At 33.7% G+C, this 24,105-nt stretch overlaps 1 protein-coding gene across 3 annotated transcripts in view; it reads left to right on the top strand.

Moving 5' to 3' along the window:
- The window catches only part of Gria2 (glutamate ionotropic receptor AMPA type subunit 2), a 139,895-nt gene that overhangs the window by 112,439 nt on the left and 3,351 nt on the right, over nt 1-24,105 (top strand). For all 3 annotated transcript variants that reach the window (XM_026395940.1, XM_026395942.1, XM_026395941.1), the window contains exons 10-13: nt 1,180-1,386; nt 1,875-2,245; nt 6,877-7,075; nt 23,667-23,914. In XM_026395940.1, coding sequence (XP_026251725.1) covers nt 1,180-1,386; nt 1,875-2,245; nt 6,877-7,075; nt 23,667-23,914 — 1,025 coding nt within the window. The remainder of the gene's footprint in view (nt 1-1,179; nt 1,387-1,874; nt 2,246-6,876; nt 7,076-23,666; nt 23,915-24,105) is intronic.

The following is a 24,105-nucleotide window of genomic DNA, read 5'->3' on the forward strand; positions in this document are numbered from 1 at the left end:
AGAACATGATTTTGTGACAAACATTTGTGTTTTATTTCACTTTAGCACGGATGTAATAGGTTTGTGGGATTCCTTATCCCAGTAATAAGAGATGCAAATATAGAAAGGCTAATAAGATATTTGAGTAAAAACCTCAGTAGAAGCTTGGAAGTCTCTTACTCAGTAAAGGTGAGTTAGACATTTGAGGATTCTCACCTTCATCATGTCATTGAGAAGAGCTATTGCATTGAGACCTCAAATATCCTTGGTGACTCTTCCATTGAAGAACATTAGATGATGCAGAATCATTTTTCCATGCTTCCTCTGAAGTTCGGAGCAGGCAGCTACTCTCCAGCTATCCTTGCGCCATCATCTTAGGATTTTATATCTCATAGCAGAAGTGAGAGCTGAAACCTGAAGCGTAGAATAAGCATGTCACCATGGTTGTGAGTCTTTGAGTCTGTGTATCGAAGGATACGCAGATGGATCTGATTTCCATATGAGAATTCTTTGGGGCAGCAAGGACACAAGACTTTGAATGGATGCTGTTCTTGTGGTCAGTGCAAATTTAGCCAAGAGCAAGAGTGTGGTAGACCAAAGTTGAATAATATAGATGTTGAGCTGCATTTTCCTCTCTCAGCTCCAGGTATTATAAACAGAAGGGGATATGCTATCACTTTGTGATTTCGAGTACTTTGTTAATTCTGATATGGTTAGGTAAAAGATTTTTTTCGCTTTCTCCCTCCCTCCTTCCCTTTTTTCCTTCCTTTCCCTTCATGCGCTTTCTTTTTCTGGTACCAAGGATTGTATCCATGGTTGCTCTACTGCTCTACCACTGAGTTACATCCCTGTCCTTTTTTATTTTTTTATTTTTTTTTTGAGACAGGATCTCATTAAATTACTGAGGCTGGCTTCTACCTTGTGATCTTCTTGCTTCAGCCTCCCATCACATCACGAGTTTCTGAAATTATAGGCATGTGCCATGGGTACAAGTAATCTTAATGAAATATAATGACAGGTATTTGAGGACCTTTGTTCCAGAAACATTATGATTCTCTTTTCCTGATAATGTTGTACACCATCTATGTTCTACATTATCTTTGGCAAACAGGTTATTACTAAACATGGAAGTCTGATTCAAAGAGAGTACATTATTAACTTAGCCATTTTAATCAGCTAAAGTGTGGTCTTTCTATATAGGAATCTCCGTATGTTATGATGAAGAAAAATCATGAAATGCTTGAAGGCAATGAACGCTATGAGGGCTATTGTGTCGACTTGGCTGCAGAAATTGCAAAACATTGTGGGTTCAAGTACAAGTTGACCATTGTTGGGGATGGCAAGTATGGGGCCAGGGATGCAGACACGAAAATTTGGAATGGGATGGTTGGAGAACTTGTATATGGGGTAAGTATGGCTCTCCTTATAAAGCTATTTAATTTGAACTGTTGCGACAGAATGGTCTCCCCTCCCTTCCAAGTGTCTGTATCTGAGATTGCTGGTGTCCCACATTACTCTAGAGATATGATCTTATTTCCTTGTGGACATGTGAATGATTGAGACTGAATCCAGAAGTAAACATGCAGATAGCTGCTGTAGGCATGCCATCTGTCTTGAAGTGTATGGGCCATATGTATTAAAAAGGTTGCAAAGACATAGATACAGTATAGATGTATAATTATGGTCAAGACAGATAGGTATCCTATTTATTTATGGAGAGGGAAGATGTTTGGCCAACAAATTGCTTTCCTGTTTATTCTGTACTGGCATTTTCCTGGGAAATAATTGTTGCCATTTTTTTCTGATTCCTTTCCTTCCCCTTGCATCCAATCATGTAACCATGATTTGTTTTTGACTGTAATTCCAGTTCCTCTTCTCCTTTGTTTCCCTTACAGAAAGCGGATATTGCAATTGCTCCATTAACTATTACCCTTGTGAGAGAAGAGGTGATCGACTTCTCAAAGCCCTTCATGAGCCTGGGGATATCTATCATGATCAAGAAGCCTCAGAAGTCCAAACCAGGAGTGTTTTCATTTCTTGATCCTTTAGCCTATGAGATCTGGATGTGCATTGTTTTTGCCTACATTGGGGTCAGTGTAGTTTTATTCCTGGTCAGCAGATTTAGCCCCTACGAGTGGCACACTGAGGAATTTGAAGATGGAAGAGAAACACAAACTAGTGAATCAACTAATGAATTTGGGATTTTTAATAGTCTCTGGTTTTCCTTGGGTGCCTTTATGCAGCAAGGATGCGATATTTCGCCAAGGTTGGTTACTCACCTGCTTCAACTTTGTGCATTTTAGGTCTCCAGTGCATATTCATGGTGTTTATGAATTCACTCTAAAGAAGTTACCAGCTGCCGACTGCTTGTCCAAGCAAATTAAGACTTTGAAGGACAAACTTTGACCATCGGCGTAAGCCTGTGAAATATTTGAACAATGTTCTTTGAATGTTGATCATGTATTTCCCTGGTGAAATTATACACACCATGGAGAGGCTATAAAATGCATAAGGTTTCTATCATTCCATGCCTTCTTGGAGGGGTACCGTGTTTTTGCTGCATATTCTCATTTTACAGTCATCTGTGTGTTGATTCACAGACCTGTATATGGGAAAATGGGCAATTTAATTTATTAACAACAACAACAACAACAACAAAAAACTTGTTGGAAAAAAATTTGTTCACACACATCCCATTTCTTTTATTTTCCTAACATTGGCTCATGGAAATGCTGTAAAAAAGACATTATACAAGTTTTCTTTTTCTTTCTTTCTTTTTTTTTTTTGAGGTTTGCTGGCTGGATTAAAAAGATGATAACAGTTTATGAGTATCTGGAAATACATAGAATACGTAGAGAGGATTAATTATTCACTACAAAGCTTGTGTCATGTTGAATGGTAGTACACACACACCATGCAATAAACTCATTCTCTAGTATCATTAGGATGTGTTAATCCCTATACTGGAATGCCTAATTACAGTAAATCTGTCACAAAGCATTGATTACTTTTACCTTATATATGTGAGTGAGAATGATAACCATATGTGGCTCTTCAGAGGAATAAATCATGTTTTCTCTAGTGTGTGAACTTTAGCATTGAAAGCCAAATGGCTCACAGTCTACTGGAACGTTTTTTTTTTCGGGCTGAATTACCCTTCTTTGATTCTAAGGGATGCTTTATGTAGTGAAGGAGGTGAATTTTCTGATATTAATTCATTAAGTTGTTGTATTTTGAGCACTTTCCTAAATTATCAGTCATTAATATCAAAAACTATATGAAAAGCTCAAAACTATATACCTTTTATGATTTTTTCAGCATGTTCCACAACACAAGGTAAGGAAAATATGCCATGTGGGCAGAAATTATCAATGATTTACTTCTCTGATAAGAATTCTGGTGGTAGTGATTTTTTAAAAAATAGTATTTGTTTACAAATATATATCTAAAAAAGCTTAGGTCCATCATATCCCCTGGGGCTTTTCTGCCAAACTGCGTAGAATTAGAAATAATGCCAATGATATTTGCATGGCATGGCGTGACATGTATACATGTGGAGGGACTGTATGTATATCTTTAGTATATGTTTCATCTCTAGCAGAACATAGAAGATTCACAGCTTCATCTCTATATTTAGTTTATCTGATTGAAGTTAAAGGTACAAAGAGAAGATCCTAATATTGAGGGAAAGGGGATCATATTGAGGTCTCAGGGAACATTCTGGTCCATAAAATAATAAATGACTTACCTTTGATAAGAAGGCCACTGAAGCATGTTACCCTTATTTGAGATGTAAGGCAATTATCCTAAAGTGATATAAATTATGCTCTGTATTTTGGTTGTGTAGGAGAAGTGCATGGGGTGCATCATGAAGTAGGATGCATTGTCTGAGTTCTCATGAATGGGTCTTTAGTTCTGTTTGCCCTACTCACCATCAATCGTGTCATGTGTCCTGAGCTTGTAGGAATAGAAACCCTATTTGCACATAGTGACTGGGGTACAAGACACATTTAACAGTGTTTGACATTGCAGGTCCTCCACTACATATAGATGACTTCTCGTTTTTATTATGCCTGCTTCCAAAATAGGTTTTTTTTTCTGATTTTTAAATTTCATTCATAAATCATGACTCATACAATTTCACACAGAGAAATTTCACAGAGAAATCTTTATTTCTTAGTAAGACACACAGATTTAGCTATCATGCTTTTTTTTCAATTTTCATGATTTATTTTTCATCAATCGTGAAATATATGTGTATATATATTTATTTGCATATAAATATATATGCAAAATTTATTTTATTAAAATTTAAAATTTGAGGCTAGGGATGTGATCAGTAGTACAGTGCTTGCTGGGCATGCATAAAATTCTGGGTTCTATCCCCAGTATTACAATAAATAAATAAATAGATATTTTAAAAGTACCTATCTTTATTTTTATGTTCTATAGACATTAAAAAGTGAGCATAATATATAGTGTTGAAAAATTTAATGATTTTTTTAAAAAGAAGCAAACTATCATGCTTTAGAATGCAATGATGACTACTCTAGGTCAGAAGAGTAGAGTGGATGACTGACTGTCTTTAGAAAAAGCTTGAAATGCACAGGTGATTCTAAGAAATGCTCTTTAAATATTTTTTAAAAAATTATCATTCATTTCCAATTAAAATATGATTTGGAACTATGTTATTAATGTCTGTAGAACACATTTAAGTTGTAATCTAGAATGATTGATTAGACTTATTGTTTTGGTCATTGGCCAGAAATTAACTTTACAATATCTTCACTATAAGATACAATTTTCCAAAGAATATAATTTCTAAAAATGAAAACTATTTTTTCTGCTTACTTTGGGTCTTCCTCCCAATGTTTCTAAAGTATTTAAATAAATATAAAAATATGTTATTTTAAAAATAATTATTTAATAGAAATTAAAAGAAAATATAGTATATGTATATTTATTTGCTTCTTTAGTACATATGCTGAGAAGTAAATGTTTTGTTTTTAATTATAGAAATCATTTTTGTCTATTTAGAAACATTCATTGATACCTTTAAAACCTTTGAAAGTAAATAACAAATTACTTAAGTATTTTTCACTTCTGAATGACTTGTAAGTCTAATAATATTTTGAGCTTATACATTTTAAATCAATTGAAATATTTAATCTCATTGAATCTGGTTTAAACACTGAAATAGAAATCAACTGGTGATATTTACTTTTTCAAAGGAAAAAAATGATTTATAAAAATTATTCCTAAACATTTAATTTAGCATGTGGTGGGTACCGTGGGTAGTCAAAACCAATTAGCCAGTGATCAGCTTTTCTTTGAAGGGGTTAAGTTTTCAGGCACTGAATCTGCCACCTTTAATACAGGCTACCTGTTGTGCAGTTTATTCCTCTCATGTCATGGGGTAAATAGTGAACACTCTGAGAGTAGTTGTGTCTGCCTGAAGAATTTTCCAATGATAAGTCTTAATATCCTTTTCATAAGTGAGAATGATGTAACTTTTTCTATGCTATCATATTTGTTTAATTCTTTGCATCTCATTTTATAGTAAAGGCACTTATGTTATTTTTGTTTTCCATTGCTATTTCTCTCTCATTTTAATCAACAGGCGTTTTCATCTAAAAAACAAAGGCAGGGACAAACTAATTTGAAGAGAAAGTTTTGGGTTCTTTTTTTTTTTCACTGAATGGTGTATTATACCAATATAACCCAACAATTTGATATAGTATCTGTTTTACTAAGGGATGCATTTTTAAATATTGATTGATGAGAACCTTAAGGCCATAAAGTGCCAAATATTTGTGACTACATTTTTAGAATTGTATCTTCTTCACTCTAGCAAGTCTGATAGACTTCACTCTCATAACTTTTGACAAAGCAGAGTTACCGGGAGAACAGGAAAAATATTTAGTTTATTGGTTTGTTAATATTCCTCTAATTCTTTAATTATGTGTACAATACCATATCATCATATAGTAAAATAATATGTTGGATTTCTTTTTATGCATCAACATATTTATATTTATCTAGTTCAAATTTTAAAGTAAATAAATGGGAATCTATTAAGCTTTTAAAAAGTATTGTATGTAAGAATTTATAGTCATAGAAATATTGCTATTTTGTTATATTTCACACTGGAAGTTTATTTGACAAACTTTTAAACATCTAATTTTTTTTTCTTTTAGTTTCCTTTTTTCTTAAGCAGGAGACAGACAGGAACAGGGCAGTGCATACCGTGAAGGCATCTGATTTTTATTCTTTGAGAATTATGTTTTGTGTCATATCTTTGTTTATGGTACTATTTTTTTCCATTTTCTCTTTTATGCTGTATAAAATACCTATATTTTTGCATACATAAAACATAATTAAATTTGGGGCCTTTTTGAGGGATTGGAGCATCACTGGTGCATTCAAGGGAGGGATTTTTTCATAGTTTAAAAGTGACATCCATGGTGCACACTCTCATTTTTAAAAATAATTGTTTTGTTTGTAAACATTGTTATGAGTTTTGCTGATCTTCTAAGATTCTCTTCTTCATGTTTACTTATGTCATGAGTATATAAAGAACTATGATATTTAATGAATTGTTTGTACCTTTCTTAAAATTGCTTCATTATGGAATTTCATACCATGAACTATTTGGGCATTATAACTTTGACCAGGATTTTCAAGTTTTGTCCTCTGGGTATGTTATCAGATTTAGTCAATCTATATTCCTTGCCCAAAATATTTAGTAACTTTTAAATTCAGTAACTAGTAGAAATATGGAAAAGTATAAAATGAAATATTCCTGTATAATTCAATATTTGCATATTACTGCTAACTTGTTTTTTTAAATTAGGTCATTCATTTCACTTTACAAATCCATTTCATACTTGTTATTAGATCCCTCTCTGGGCGCATTGTTGGAGGTGTGTGGTGGTTCTTTACCCTGATCATAATCTCCTCCTACACGGCTAACTTAGCTGCCTTCCTGACTGTAGAGAGGATGGTGTCTCCCATCGAAAGTGCTGAGGATCTTTCTAAGCAAACAGAAATTGCTTATGGAACATTAGACTCTGGCTCCACTAAAGAGTTTTTCAGGGTAAGAGACACTGCTTTGTGGCTTCCGATTTTGTACCTAAAATTTAACCTCTTTAAATTTTGTCACCTCCTCCCCACTGCCGTGATCTATGCCAAGGTGCTATGTGAAAATAACCCTGTCTGTCATTCTGTGTTTGCTCTTGAATTTATCTGTATCTCTGACCCTTCCCTGTCCCTTTCCTAGCTTTGTTTCTTTGTTGATTTTTAACCCCTTTGGAGAACCACAATGTTGCAATGAAATTTTATTGTTTTATAAAAATTAATTGTCCTTTTGGAACAAAACTGAAGCAAAATATAGTTTAGATGGTTAATGTCTTTTAAACAAGGATATCCTTTTATGTTTCATTTTACATAAATGAATCTCTCTTGCATAGTTTATATTTGAAAGACCCACGTTGAAACCAAATGTGCTAATTCTGTGTCAGAAAACAGATTACGTTATTAAGTGAATATTCTGAATTTTCCATGCAACCGCTTCATGGAGAGGCTAACAAGGGCCCTCTACTTTTAAAATAGGTCACACAATCATAATGTGTCTATTAGATGTAGGTTAATATTTTTCTTCCAGTTAGTGGTGCTGTGTTTATAGGAAAAGACCAGGGCTTCATGCTAGCATAATTTTCTTTCATTTTACTATTATTTACATAAAAGAACTCATCCTGTTGAAATGCTTAAATACAGATGATTAATTTCTGTCTCAGATGAATATATATGATGTGTGATGATCTCTGATAATCCACAAGCATCTTTGAATGTACCTGAGTTGTTGTGAGATCATGGCCAATTTATTTCATAATTAGGATTGGGACCCTCAGTTGGCCAAATGCTGAAGCAGCAGATTGTAATTTGCAGGCTATCTCCTCCTGAATTATTCCTGGTGTCTTTTCCAAATAACTTCAGCTGGGCTGAAGATACATAAGATGGAAGGAAAAGTGCAGGGGCAAAACCACAGATAATGACAGAAAGTTAGAAATTGGGTTCAGGAAGAGTGTAAGACCTTAGTACTTTCTTATGTACCTCAATTGAAGTGGAGAAGTATGATCTACCAGAAGATTTTTGGGATTCAATGAGGATCTAAGTATGAATATGGTAATACAAATTTGCTACTAATGACAGTCTATGATCACTTCTGGACCTACATGTTAGGGTTGGGGTGCGGCTCAACTGTAGAGTGCTTGCCTAACATGCATGAAGTCCTGAGTTCAATCCCCAGTCCCCATGCCCAAATCTTCAAAGACAAATAGCTGCAATGATATTGGACCTACATGCAATATAGTTATGCATACTTTCAATATAACATAGTGCTCTAATTTCATCGTAACAATAGATTATTAAAATAAATTAGAATACTGAATGTTTCTTCATTAGAAATATATGTCATACACAACATGATTTGCTTTTATCTTACCTGGAAAAATAAGATACTCTTTGAGGTAAATGAGATCTGTGAATGATACAGGAACCTGACCTGGTTTACTGAGTGGTACTTTTGTTGAGAAAATTATGTATATTGTTTGTAGATGCTCTCTTGCATTTGAGTAGGCATCTGTTGAGAGAGGTACTTATCACCTTGTGTGGAAACAATGGTACTGACTACTTTCAACCACTATCCATCCTCATTACAGAGCTTTTCAGTGTATCTTAACTCAGTCCATCAGAGAAACATGCCTTAATCAGTAAGATGCCAGGATTTCATGCTCCATGTTCTCAAATTCTCTAGTAGACAAGAAGAGAAAGCTAGAGAACTCTGAACAAAGAAATTTGCTACTATTCTGTTTCAGCACACGAATCCTTGGAGACTGAATTTGCAATAGGCAGTTGTGGAATTTTCATAAGGTCATAGTGTTTACCTTTCCTACAGTAATAGAGAAATCATGGGGGATATTTAGGAAAACTGACTACTTCTATTGACATAGGTTCCCAAAGCAGTTTCCTACACTTCATTGCTTTGAAGCCTTACAATATTTCTGTCTGAAAGTTGCTATGATTTGGATGGTTTAAGTTGCCTCCAAAAGATTCATGTGCTAGAAGTTTGATCCACAGTCTGAAGATGTTGAAAGGTAGGAGAACCTTTAAGGGCAGGACCTAGCAGAAGATGATTAGGTCATTTGTGGCACAGTCTTTGGAAGGAATTAATGTATATCTCATGGGATTCTGGCTAGTTCTTGTGATCGTGGATTGTTATAATGTGAGGCTATCCCATGCACTTGGTCTCTTTTGCATGTGACCATTTTTATTCCCTTCTCACCAGTCTGTTGGATCACAGCTAAGTAGGCTGTCCCCAGAGACCAGACAGATGGTGCTTCCCTGTCTTGGACTTTCAACTTCCAAAACTCTGAACTTTATTAACAATTGTGTTCAAAATAAAAATCCAACCTCAGGTAACTTGTGATAGCAACAGAAAACAGGGCGATGATTTTTGTTGGAATTTGATGCATTTTTAAACTGAAGCTAATTTGAGGGACTTGACAAATTCAGGCAGCTAGTAAATATGCTGAGATATTTTACTACTAACCTGAATTCTTTACTTGCACTCTTTTTCCTTGTAAAGCAAGATATCTGAATTTATTTCACTACTCCTTTGGTCTGTTCTGGGTCACATCCATGCTTGCTTATGTAATGCTAGAGTGTCAGTAATGACTGAAATACAAGCAGGTCCCCACAGTTCCTCTCAGCATAGCTCCAAAAGAACTGGTGATAAAATGACCTAGGCTAAGTCTCAGTACATATAACATTATAGCCAGCTTCTTCTTATTTAAAGAAAGAAGGATGTGAGCTCAAAAATACTCATAAGCTACATTATTTATTGTGTTTGTGTCAATAAGCAAAAGTTATATAGCAGCACATATTACTAAATAGAATAAGGCTTCATCATATTATTTTGTTGAAATATATGACATGGTTGAGATTTGAAAAAATATGTATACAAAAGACTTATTTGTCTAAGGGGGATTAAATAAAAAAGTGTTCGTAGTTTGTAAATAATTTTGAACAACTTTTCTTTCTATATTAATATTTCATATTTGGGTGTTATGATGATAATAGAAAAATCTTATTTTTGTTTCTGACACCCCAAATATTGATTGTGGTGCTGTGGTTTTCTGGCAGCATCCATCAATATTTCCTTTTGAGCACATACTTTCTATTCACAGACTGTTATGTACAGTGTATAAACAAGATGAAGACAATTTGGAGACATTTTGGAAACAAAAATATTTGATATTCATTGGTATTTTTTTTAATCCTAAGGTATACTGCAGTTTTTTAGCTGTAGTATGGTTGAATTTCTAAGTATCTGGGAGAAAAAGTTGCAAAGGAAATTGTATTCCAAAAATTCATATTCATCATATATCTTTCTCAATTGTTCTTTGGCTCTAGGGATTTTGGAGTCTCTGTAAGGTACATTCAGAAGAGGGTGAATGCTAACAGATTGATAGTGGTAGTAACCAGTCTCCAAGGAAAGAGGATGTAGATGAAGTGAGCTGAAGACAGACTGAAGACATGTACTCTACACTTTGTTCTTTGGCTGTCTGTGGTACTCTCAGACCCACAACCCAGGAAAATAACTAATTACATGTAGAAGAAGAAACTTTTGACAAAAAGTTGTACAAGAAGAAATTTTTTAGGGGTGGTACAGAGGATAAACCCAGGGGCACTCTACCACTGAGCTATATCCTAACCTTTTTTACAGTTTTTTTAATTTTTAAAAAAATTTTAGACATTAAGTTGCTGAGGCTGACCTTGAACTTGTGATCCTCTTGCCTTATTATCCCAGATCCAAGTTGCTGAGATTATAGGAGTGTGCCCACGTACTTGGTATCATCGGCTAATCTTCAAAGCTCTAACATTTATCTTATTCTTCCTAATATGACTTACTTTGATTTTATTGATAGCTTTTTTCCTTTGTATCCTCTTTTACAATTTTATGGATTATTATTACCTATATTACTGTTTAAAGGTCTATTGCTGTGTTTATTATATCAACCATTTTTTTTTTCTTTTTTTATCTAATGAAAAGCTTTGGATTAGTTAGCATTGGAGAAACTGGTCAGAGCACCTAGGTCATTGTCTAAATTTTAAATAACTCAAGAATGAAAAAACAACTTATGAAAATTTAGAAGTTAATGTACATTTTAAATATCAAATTCATAATTCTGAGCTCTTAGTCTATTATCTCAATATTAATGAATGATTTCATGAAATCTTTGTTGAAATGAAGGCACCTTGTATGCAATTATGAGATGAATATTTTGTAGTTTATAGGGACCTTTTTCATACAAAAGTGATATTAGTTGTTCAAGTGAAAGCCTAAATTACTTTCAGATTTTAGGTAAATAATAATAAAGTAGGTTGTACTAATATCACTTTAATGAAATCAGTGAGTGTAATAGTTTTAGAGGTTCAGTTGAAGTTGCAAATTTTCTAATTTTACATGTACTTTTCTTCAATGACAATCTGTCAATTAATAAAACATTTATTTAAACATTAATAAAACATTTATTTTGTTTAGCTGGAAGGAGAAAGTAAAGGGAGGGCAACTATCAAGATAAGTGAGGAAAGTAAATTGGCAACTTCATGTTCTGCAGTTTTCTGCTTATAGAACCCATGCACATTACTTATACAGAGTGAATGATAACACCTGAATCATTTTGGAGTTGCTGATCATTCTAATTATAGTGCCACTGTAGCCCACCTATAATTAAGAAAGAATTAGGCTTTCAATTAGAAACTACTATTTTTAGTATTTCACATTTTGATAATTTCTTCTCTGAAAAAAATAGGACAGATCTTCAATTATGTGATGATTGTGTTGTAGATAATGATTTCATAGAACCTATATGCATTATGTTCCCATGAAACTTAGGTTTTTAGGACAGAAAATGACTTTTGTATATAAACCTATCATTGGCCTGTTAATTCATCAATCCATGTGGCACTATGATTAACTTGCAGATTGGGACCTGCCTCCTCATCCCTGTCCTAAATCCTTCACACTGCAACCTCTGGTTCTCTTATCTGTAAAGATGAGGGACATGGTATATTGTTTACAAAATAAATCTACTTTAATCATTTCAATCTGATAAAGAAAAGACTCTAAACCATTGCCAAAATAAAGGTGGTTTCCCTGCGTACTGCATGGAACCAATCATTCCCATTTGCAAAGGATAAATTGAATCTAATTAAATCCATTAAAGTAGGCTATTGTTACCCAGCATCAGTCTTTTTGCAGAGTTTTGAAATAGTATTAATGATAGACAACTAGTAATAAGGCAACTGTTCCTTACTTAAGTGAAAAGATTAGTTTGAAACTCTCATATATATACACACATACACATAATATATGCATATATGATTACTAGAGAATGATAACAATTAGGAGTTTCCTTTTAAAAGGCAGCAATCTTTTCTTCTTACTTCATCTGTGGCATAAGATACACTAATTTATATTTCCACATAAATACAAATTGAAATACATTTATAAATAAAAATGTTCTAGCCATTATAGCAGTTCCCCTATAGAACTATATTGTTATAATTTTCCAGTTACTGTTTTCAGTTAGCAAGAATACATGATTGTTTCTTCATCAATATGCTGCCCAGAACAGATATCACTAATTTGGGGTTATTTTCCATGTTGTTTTATTACTTCTGGGTACTGCTAATTATTACTCTGCCACAGTATTGCCCATTTATGTGCAAGCAGGAATATGGAGGTCTAGCTTTTTATATATCAGTACACATATATATTCCATCTTTCAAATTTTTTTTAGAAATGAAGTGAGTATAGCTATATGTATATTCCCATATATGTGGAAAGTTACTCATATCAGAATATATGTTTTACAGACCTTCACACGTGCTTAAATATTTAAATAGTTTCTAAATTAGTAGGCATTAGATACATGCTGAATATAAGTACATAAGCAATAAATAGTGCTATGCACATAAGTCAGCTCATGCATGGTTAGTCATATCTATTACCAATTTCTCCTCCTTGGTTTTTCTGTGGACTTTATTATAGCAGAACAATCTGCACAGCTGACAACTCTCATGCCCAAGCCTTCTTTAAATGATCCAGTACAAGTTGAATCATTTCCTTTCTGGTTGGCAGTTTTTTATTTTTCTGACATTTTAATTTTTCCCACCATTCCACAGAACATCTGAGAAAGCACTGAGTTTGTGAAGACTTTAAGGACACAATCAGTCTAAGCTGCCTGGAAAGAGCCTCTGTCCTCTGTCTCAATTCAGCTGGTTCTAGCTGGGTGAACCGTGCAGGAAAGGTCAAAATTGTAGATGACTTTGCCATTGTTTCCTTTAAAAAGTATTGCTCCCTTTCAGGTCCGTGCAGTTCATGGAGTGGTCCTCAAATTTCATAGGACTGGACAACTAAAGACATGTAGACAACGCCAGAGAGATCATTTGTTTTCAGTGGCCCAAGTACTAAGAAAGGGAAACGTCTTGTCTATTTCTTGAATTGTGACTGTCGTGCACAGTGATAGCTTCTTCCAGGGTGAATGGGTTCTTTTAGTGACTTTCATCCCACAGCTATTCTCTGCAAAGGTCCGTGCTCTCTACCCATCCAACTGGGTCATTGAGGAAACCACCTTACATTCTACTGGCTTAACACTTAGATCAGATCAGGTCACAGGAACTTTATTGTTGCAACAAAAAGAAAGCACTCCTTTTCACACCAACTGCAGATCATGAGGACAATTAATATAGCTGGAAAAGTTAAAACAGTACATAAATAATTTGGGACTAAATCTTTCATTTAAAAACCCTTTAAAAATTCCCATCTGGATGCTTCACAGTGAAGATGAATTTAAGAATAAAGAGTACAGATACTCCAGATGACTTAGTGTTCAATTCACTTTATGGTTGTAAGGAAAAGAATCATCTGAATTTTCCACACTAGGTGTGAAAATAAACATAGTAATAAACAGCTGGAGAGCTTTGTGCAGAGAGAATAGAATCATGCTATTAGAATCAAATATCAACTAAATATAAATATTGTTGATAAAATTTTCAGAATTCTTTAACTGACTTTTGATATTTTAAAAAAGGCATTAATTTATCATTCATATTTCCAGCATGTGATTTTGCTAGCATATTATAAATATAAATATGAAAATATGAAATTACTCTTTTGAATTTTATATATATATAATTTTTATTATTATTATTTTTAGTGGAAGTTCATTCTTAAAATGGCAGAAAGAATGTGGACTTGAACTAAAGTAATTAAAGTATGGAAGAGAATGTTTAATAATAAAACATCTTTGATCATTTTATCAGAAAGATTTAGATTAGTGTCCTTAAACCTCTATTTCAAGCAAGCATGAATCAAACATTAGCTTTTTTGGAGACCAAGGCAGGAGGATCTCAAATTTGAGGCCAGCCTGTGCAATTTAGTGAAATTATCTCAAATCAAAATAAAAAGGGTTGGAGATGTAGCTCAGAGGTAGAACACTCCTAGATTTAATCCTGAGTACTAAACACTTTAACAAACATTTATTTGGGGACACAGATACCCTTTCTGCATATGCATTAATAACGTGAGAGTCAAGGGTAAGAAATGTAGAATATACTAATACCAGTTTTGAGATCAGGAACAGGTCCTTGTTCCCAGTGATGATTAAACACCTGAACACACTGAGGCAAGCACAGGAAGCAAGTTTTATTTAAGAACGGAACAGATACAAGACTTCTCTGAAGAGAAGGGACCCCAGAGCTGGGTATCCATGGGACGGGTGCATCTTCCTAATTTATAGACCCCAGACCCCTATTTTAATTATTGTCTCTCTTTCTTCCCCATAAAGGTAACCAAGGGCAGGCTCGGGAGGTTTTTGGCAACCCACAGTGCAGAGGAGTACAGTCACAGAAGTTAACCATTAGTAGTCCACTGTTTTCTCTTTGATAACCAGTCTTCATCCTCTCACAGCCCCCATCATTCATAACCTATACCGATGACCTGACCTTCAACCCTTCCTTAGTTTGCTGAGAAATGTGACATATCCTCCTGTTCACTTGGGCCAGGTGGGGGGTGCAGGCAAGTTGTTTTTTTGGCAAAAACAAAAAGCAAAAAAGCATGTGGGGGTCAGCACAGTAGCCCCATTTTATAGGATTATTCTCTTAACCTCGTGTTCCCCCATTCTCATCTATCTGTCCCTTATGAAATCATCATCTTTGATTTCCTGAAGGAATTCAGACTGATAAACCAAAGGGCCCATTGGTGGCCCATCATGGCCCTACATCATGGCAGGTAGTTTCCTGGTGCTGTCTGATTTTGCAACCATGTATCTTTTATGTTATTTCCCCTGAGGTGCAAGGTTTTTTGTTTATTTGCTTATTTTAAAATCAAATGGAGTCCTTTTTTATTTTCCCTTTAATCAAAATTTCTTAAGATTGTTTGAAAACATTTGGCCATTGTATTGGGCTCCTTTCTTTCTTATTTGTAACTGTGGAATATTGAAACACTATTGGAGCCTATCAATGGGATACATAGAGATGCTAACGTCTTAGGAGGTGGGAATAGAGCATAGTGTAAATGGTCCAGTAGTGTGTCTGTTTTCTTTTAAAAAAAATGTGATGCTCTGAAAATTTGTTCATCTCATAGCCTTTTAGGCTAGAACAATTAATCAACACAACCAGGTTTTATTCTTAATTACATCCGCCTTTCATTTGTTTAAATACACACACTCATACACTTAAAAGTTGTTGAGGTTGGATCAAAATGCTGCAGAGAAGTTCTTTATGCATCATTTGATCTCTGATGTCCTTGCCATCTTGAAACATAGGGATTCAATTACAAATTAACTCCCAAGTGCTGTTCATATCAGAAATATTGTTGCATTATTGAGTTTACCTTCCAAATGAGTTCTTGAACATGCCTTATAAATCTTTTTTTTTTTTGTTTGTTTGGTACAGGGGCACTCAAACACTGAGCCACATCCCCAGCCCTATTTTGTATTTTATTTAGAGACAGGGTCTCACCGAATTGCTTATCACCTCACTTTTTCTGAGGCTGGCTTTGAACTTATGATCCTCCTGCCTCACAGCCTACTTAGCTGCTGGGATTACAGGTGTGTGCCACTGTGCCTGACTGCCATATGAATCTTAACCTACTACTTATCATCAAATTCCATTTTGCTTTAGATTTCATTCTTATAGTTTTTAGAAAGTTCTTTTGAAATTAAAACTAGCCTCCCAAATATTTTCATTCATCGGTCCTCATTCTGACTTACATAATTTTTTGCTTTTCCATTTGACAGATGTCTCAAACATCGGGAGATAACTATTGTCTCTTTATTAAATTTTCTCACTCAGAATTCTGAATTCTCTCAATCATTCTTTCAACACATTTTCGAACACTTTGTCATGGCTATCCTCACTTGGGGATGTAGGTTTGCTAATGTTATGTTTGCAACTGGTATCTAGAACTAGAGTGTGATCTGGTCTACTTATAGAGAAGGTTGACCTGAGCGTGAAAATTCAAATTTCAGACCAATTTCAACCTGGGTCTTTGTGTTTTTCAGGCATCACAACATTTGCATGAATACAAAACAAAATAAAACAAAACACCCTGTTGCTAAGGCAAGTATTCTGCAGTCAGTGCAGTGTAACCATTGACCTGACCCCATCCCTGATCACTTACTTCACTTACACATCCTGCATGGCCCTCAGTGCACTGGCATTTCAAATTCTGTTATCTGACATTTTTGTTAGCTTTCACAACTGTGACAAAAAAACCTGATGAGAACAATTTTAGAGATGGAAAAGTCTATTTGGGTCTCACAGTTCCAGAGGTCTCAGTCCATAGATGGCCAACTTCATTCCTCTGGGCCCAAGTGAGGCAGAACATCATGGTGGAGGAGTGTGGAGAAGGAAAGCAGCTCAGGATATGACAACTGGGAAACAGAGCGCTCCACTCACCAGAGACAAAATATAAACCCTGAAGGCATCCCTATTTCTTCTAGTTACACCCCACCTTCCTGTAGTTTCTATCCAGTGAGTCTTTATCAGTGAATTGAAGCACTGATTAGGTTAAAGCTCTCGTAACTCAGTCATTTCACCTCAAAATTTTCTTACATTGTCGGTTACATGAGCTGTTGGGGGATACCTTGTATCTAAATTATAACATCTAGACTCTATTATTTTATTTCAACCCTTCAAGTTTATTAGCTTCTGTAATAAATGAGTTGAATTAATAGCTTGCCATACATTGTGGTTTACTGAAAGCCTGGATAATTTAAATACGGATTGTGGTAAGCCTCATGTCTTCCATTCTGTGAATATAAATTGATTGTGGCTAACATGCTGGGTTTTGTATTTATCCCTGTTAAATTTCACTTTGCTTTTTGGTTTATTGTTGCAAGCCCATACAATTTTAATACTGATTCTATCATCTACTATGATAATATTGCAAATTTGGAGTAAAAGACAAATATTTGGGATATTTGCCTTTCATGTAAGCAACCTAATTGTAAACTAAAATACCGGACAAATGAGACTGTGTATAGATTCAATGGTATGATGACAGCTTTCATTCATATCAGTATTAGCATATTAATAAGTAATAACCAGCAGGGCTCCATAGTGCAAGCCTGTAATCCCAGCAGTTCTGGAGGCTGAGGAAAGAGGATCTTGAGTTCAAAGCCAGCCTCAGCAAAAACGAGGCACTAAGCAACTCAGTGAGAGCCTATGTCAAAGTAAAATACAAAAAAGGGCTGGGGATGTGGCTGTATTGCCGAGTGCCCTGAAGTTCAATCTCCCATACCCCCCCCCCAAAAAAAGGTAATAGCCAATGCTTTTGAGTATTTTTTATTGTAAACCCACAAAATTCTGATAACTCTCATTCTTTAATCCATGAAATTATATTAGATATATTGTTAAATAGCTTGATGATTAGGGTGTGGTGGCACATGCCTGTAATCCCAGCAGTTTAGGAGGCTGAAGCAGGAGGCTCATGAATTCAAAGCCAGCCTAAAAATTAATGAAACCCTAAAAAACTGTCTTTAAATAAAATATATAAATGAGTTGTGGATGTTGCTCAGTGGGTAAGCACCCCTGGGTTCTATCCCAGTTACAAAAAACAAAACAAAACAAAACAAAACAAAAAAACCTTTGATACCAAACCTATTCTCTGTTCACAATAGACCTTGAATGGGCTGATTAAGTAACCTTATTAAAATAAAATATGTAGGAATAACAGTTGCTCTGCACTTTTCACTATAAATCCACTTTGTATGCACACATGTGTACATATATGTAGTTAACGCATAAGAAATAATTAGTATGGGATATTCCATTAACGCTATTACTTACCATTTATTAGGGAATGAAAACACATGGAAATATCATTGCATTTTAAATTTTAAAAACATTGTTTCCCAAGGAGAAAATTAGCAAAGAATATGACTGTATTAATAATGCATGTATTAATTTAACTATGTATTTATCATATCTGAGAATAATTTCAGAATGCCAAAAGAGCTCTGAGACTAAGCTTTACTTTTAGTTGATTAAAATGCTGTTGAAAATATAATTTACTCAGGTATCAGTTAGCCTATAAATAAATTATATACAAATATTTAACTGGATTTTTTTCTAAAATTTTATCATATTCTCAAGTGACTTTTTAACAGAACACTATTTATCTAAGCACTGTGTCTCAGTTTAGTCTGTATGTACATGTGTGAAGACATGGATATCTGGAATTCATTTCTGGTTCTTTTATGAGCTAACAATCTGCTGTTATAGGAAAGAAATTTTTCTGAGCCTTGTTACTCAAAAAAAGGGCTTGGAATGTAAGATGAGATTTGTAAGTTCTGTTATGTTACCAATCATTTGAAAATCTTAAACTGTTAAAAATATTTATAATTATAGACTTCAATAATTGCCATTTCAATTTTTAAGAAGCTGAGAACTTTTGTCATTTTAGTGCTAGAAGCATAGTTTGATGTGGACCTCAATATTATTTGAAATTTTTTTATTTGAAAAAATGTTTAATGTAGATTAGTCAAATGGAAAAATCCTCATGAAAACAAACATATCAAATCACCCTTCTATAAAATATGTCATAATTCTTTACAAGTAACTTATTTATTAAATTGTAATTTTAAAAAAGAGAGGGAAAAATGTGAGATCCCCTATGAAATGTTCCTTATTACCTAACACATATTAATGATTCTAAAAATATTTTCCACTCACTTGATTCTTGACATCATTAAACTGAGAATTTGAATATAAATCTTTTAATACAAAATTATAGTTTTAATATCAAAGTTTAATAGGAGTTAATAAACAAAGGAATGCTTATCTAAGAAAATATTTTAAATATTTTAAAAATGTACTAACAGTTGGGTCTCCTCCTCTATAGTGCCCCTGTTATAGCCCCTCTTCTATCTAAAAGTAATTTATAGCAAAATAAAATTAAATCAAAGAAATCTTAATATTTTAATTTCAATATTACTTTCACATTTTTTACTGTGTATCATGAGTCTTCAGTAGTTTAATGTCTCTTTGAATTAAGCTGAAATAATGTTGACTTTTAAATCTTCATCTTTCAATAGTTTGCTTAGCCTTATGTATTAAACATAAATGATATTAAAATGTAAAGAACTATAAAATTATTTTGGAAAAACTATAGCAAGACAAATTGTAGCAAGAGAAAAGCCTGTGATCTTACTACACAGACATCCATAAAAGTCAGGAAGTAGGGAAGAAAAGAAAAAAGTGTTTAGAGAAGTAAGAGAAGATAAGAGAAAGCATTGGGTTTCCATGAGCTAAAGGAGGATAATGTATGAACGAAATTTGTACAGTGGATCTACATACAGCATAGTTCTTGTAGTGCATGGAAATGTACACAAAGCGTATTACTTTAGCACAATGTGTATGTATGGTACACTTAAAAATGACTAAGTGGTAAATTTGATGTCATATATTTTTTCATAATTAAAAATGTTATGGAGCAGTTAGAAACAAGAGCATGGATTCTTTCCGCATTGCATAGTTTCTTTTCCTGAACCCAAACTCAGATTAGAATTACAAATGATAGGAAAATATGCACTTTCTTTAAAAAGTCAGTATGATTTGTATGTGTTCGCTCTTCAACTGTGCTAAAATGTGCTCAAATTTAGACATGGTTTAGGAAGGTAGTGAACATCATTGCCGGCTGTTCATCTTCTAAGTCCACACAAAGGGGCTAATTGAGACAATTTGATCAGTATTTGATTTGCATTTTTCAGACAATTGCTTAAATTTTCCTGGGTGCTTTTGATGTAGGACATTGAATGCATGTAACATGAATTGCTGGAATTTGGAACTTTAACAGGAAGCACTGTTTATATTACCTTAGCTGACCACATGGGAATTTTAAAATCTGGAATAAAAAATCTTCATTTTTTAAAAGCATATTTGTAAATATGTTCTAAGAAATGAGTGGTTCAGAGGCTGGAGTCTCTATTAATAATGTGGTCTGATTCTTTCAAAAGTAGTCATAAAAGGCTGAGGCTGTAGCTCAGTGGAAAAGAGTTTGCCTTGCATGCGTGAGTTCCATGGTCACCACCAAATAAAAATATATAAAGATGCTGTGTGTTCATCTTCAACTAAAAAAGATTTTTTAAAAAGTAGGTATAAAATACAAATCAACAAATATCTCACTCTAATGAATGGTGGTTTCTGACATAACAGTATCAGATTCTATGAACTATGTAGATGTGCACCTTTGGTTAAGTTTGTTCAAACCATAGTTCTTGAAGAGATATGTTTATGAAATCATCTCATTAACTTTTTAAAAAACTTTTTATTTGTTCTTTTAGTTTTTTAGTTATTCATGACAGTAGAATCTATTTGATATATTTATACAAGCATGTAATGAATATATCTTATTCGAATTAGGAATCCAGGCTTGTGGATATAAATGATGTTGAGATTCACTGTGGTGTATTCATATATGTACATAGAGCTCATTAACTTTTTTTTTAATCTTATTTTCCACGTGTACAGATTGCAGGATCACATTGGTTATACAGCCACGTTTATACATAGGGCCATACTAGTGTCTATTGTATTGTGCTGCCCTTCCTATTCCCCCTTCATTAACTTTTTAAAATAAGTGAACAGTAAACTAACAACTAGGAGACAAATGAATTAACTTATTAGGAAAAATATTGTAACTTACAAAAATTCTTACTTATGAAAGAAAGCTACTTTTAACCTGATGCATCATTAGCAATGTTCATTGTAAGGTCTTGGATAATTTGTAGATTTTTATTATTTTGAATTATATCATAAAATCTTGTTCAGTCTAAAAAACATGCATATTACAGTATCTGTGATGTTCTTTCATTAAAAAAATGAGTGGTTTATCTTAATAGAACTTGTAGTTCTAGATGAAGTAACATGCCAGATCCTGTATATTTTTAAATAGTTCAAAACTGGAAAGATAGAAATCAAGAAACTCAGTCAAAACACTATAGCTAGATACATTTTTCTGTATTACATTGTAAAAATCTGTTAATTCCTAGAAATAATATATTTGTACTTTGAGAAATATTCTTAAAATTAACAAAAATCTTTTATGAATAAAACAAAATTTCATTGCTAATGTTTGGATTTTCTCAAAGGATATTCACATTACAAAGCATTATTTTAATTGACATGGTTAATGGATGATTTGAATAGATAATTATGTAATTTCATTCTGAATTCTTCTTTATCAGCTTATGATATTGTTCCAAAACATTTCAACATTGTGATTTTATGGGTGTTCATATTACAGAGAAACTTTGGAATTTAATAAGATTGCATGCAATTTAATCTAACTCATATACTGTAGCATCTTGCAATTGGTGGAGAATAGAAAGGCAGAATATAGGAGAAAAAAATATAAACAATTTCTACTGGAGGCAAAGATCTGGAAAAAGTAAAACTGTTATTTTCCTAATTAAATCCCCAAATATTCAACAGCAGACATTTATCAAGAACCTAGTATATGAAATATATTGTGCTAATCATTGTAAAGGCCGTAAAGGTAAAATTTTTCTAGCTGAGTTCCTGGCAGAACTTTCCATCTTGTAGTCGTGTGTTCATAGCCCAGAGCAAGCCTGATCCACAGGGTAATGCATTTTCAAATCTAGTATCACAAGAATTGATATTATCTAGTAAGAGAAACAGATTGAAGAGTGCTTCAGGTAAATAAATGATTGGATGATAGAAACAGTATTAAAAAGTGAGAAATAATGATATGTATTTAGGATGAAAGTATTTTGGATGGAGGATACCTGTCTTTTCACTGCATAACCACTGGGCTGAAATTGTCCCCAAGCCCTGTCTCAGTATAGCTGTCCCTATTTAGATGGTGACAGTGTAGAAAGGCTACACTGACTAGTTCCTTTCCCTGTGAGGTGAGTGGTAAACCTCAGTGATGAAAACCTATCCTTCCTCTATTGGTGCTTGACCCTTGATTGTCAGATTGTCACCAAAATAAAATGCTTTTATATGTAAATCTGCCTGACTCCTAGGACAGCATTCTAAATAAATCTATATTTCTCATATATCTGTTATAATGAATTGACTTAGACTTGCTTTCTGTAAGATAAAGGTTGTAATTTTAAAATTCCTTGGAATAAACATCAAATAAGACCTCCCCCCCGAAAAAAATCTCATGAGTTTTAAAAGTTTTCAATATCAATTTTCCATTCCAAGCCTCCTCCTACATTAGAATAACAAAAGGGATTATTCAAAGTCACCTTCCCAAAAGGGATTAAAATCATTTGAGAAAACTGTGCATAGAAAAATAAGCAGACTTCCAAATGCTTTGACTTTCCAACTCCATGCTCAGCCTCTTTTAACTCTGAACAGGAAATATTCAAAGATTCTTTTGATGTCTATCTTTGCTTTTGAATCCGTTTTTAAGATAAATATTCCTTCAATAATATGGTTTCAATTAGCCCTTCTTTGTTTCCTATCACCGATAAGAATGTTTACATCTTGAAATGAATAGTATTTTAGTGTTTAAATATTCAAAAGAGAAATTTCCTTGTTTAGTTCATAGAAAATTTAAATGTCCAATAAATATTTCTTTAAAAGATTTGTTTTATTCTAGATTTGTCCATTCTATATCTAACGGAAGTTTTCAGTATTTCTATATTCTTCAGCAAATGGGCATTACCTCATGATCTCACCACTTGCTTATCTATGAATATACATTACAGACTCCTGTTCTGCCAATAATTAGGGATAGATCATGTAGTATCTGGGCAGTAAAAATATTCTTTTGGGTTGTATTTTAAGTTGAATTAGTCTTATGATAGTATGGTGAATTTATTAATTGTGACTACTTCAGATTGCTTCTTGGTATATAGTAGCTTGTTTGCCATAGCAAGTTGTTCGAGATCCTCATAATATAAAGCCAAATTATTTTACATAAGGATAGAATTGCTATTCATGAAGAATGTTAAAAAATGAATATTTGTCACTAGCCTGTGTCCCATCTCTAAGGGCATTGAAATAGTACTATTTCTTTTTGTGTTTTGTCAAACCTATTAGACCATCTCTTAGCTTTCTTGGGCTTCTTACTTTTTCTGCAGAGATCTAAAATTGCAGTGTTTGATAAAATGTGGACCTACATGAGAAGTGCAGAGCCCTCTGTGTTTGTGAGGACTACAGCTGAAGGAGTAGCCAGAGTAAGAAAGTCTAAAGGAAAATATGCCTACTTGCTGGAGTCCACTATGAATGAATACATCGAACAAAGGAAGCCCTGCGACACCATGAAAGTTGGTGGAAACCTGGATTCCAAAGGCTATGGCATCGCTACACCTAAAGGATCCTCATTAAGGTGGGTGGAATAGTATAACAATGTGCTAAATGTTGTTATAGTATCCCACCTACCCTGATGTGTCTTTAAGACTCTCTCACGGTTTGTATACGGATAAGAGGTAACTCACAATCACAAAAATGACCGGAAAAGTTTCTGAATGTTTTTTTTTTAAACATTTAGATACAGTTTTATAGATATGGCAGGATTTT

This window comes from Urocitellus parryii, chromosome 10 (genome assembly GCF_045843805.1).
Source record: "Urocitellus parryii isolate mUroPar1 chromosome 10, mUroPar1.hap1, whole genome shotgun sequence".
Classification (NCBI taxonomy): domain Eukaryota; kingdom Metazoa; phylum Chordata; class Mammalia; order Rodentia; family Sciuridae; genus Urocitellus; species Urocitellus parryii.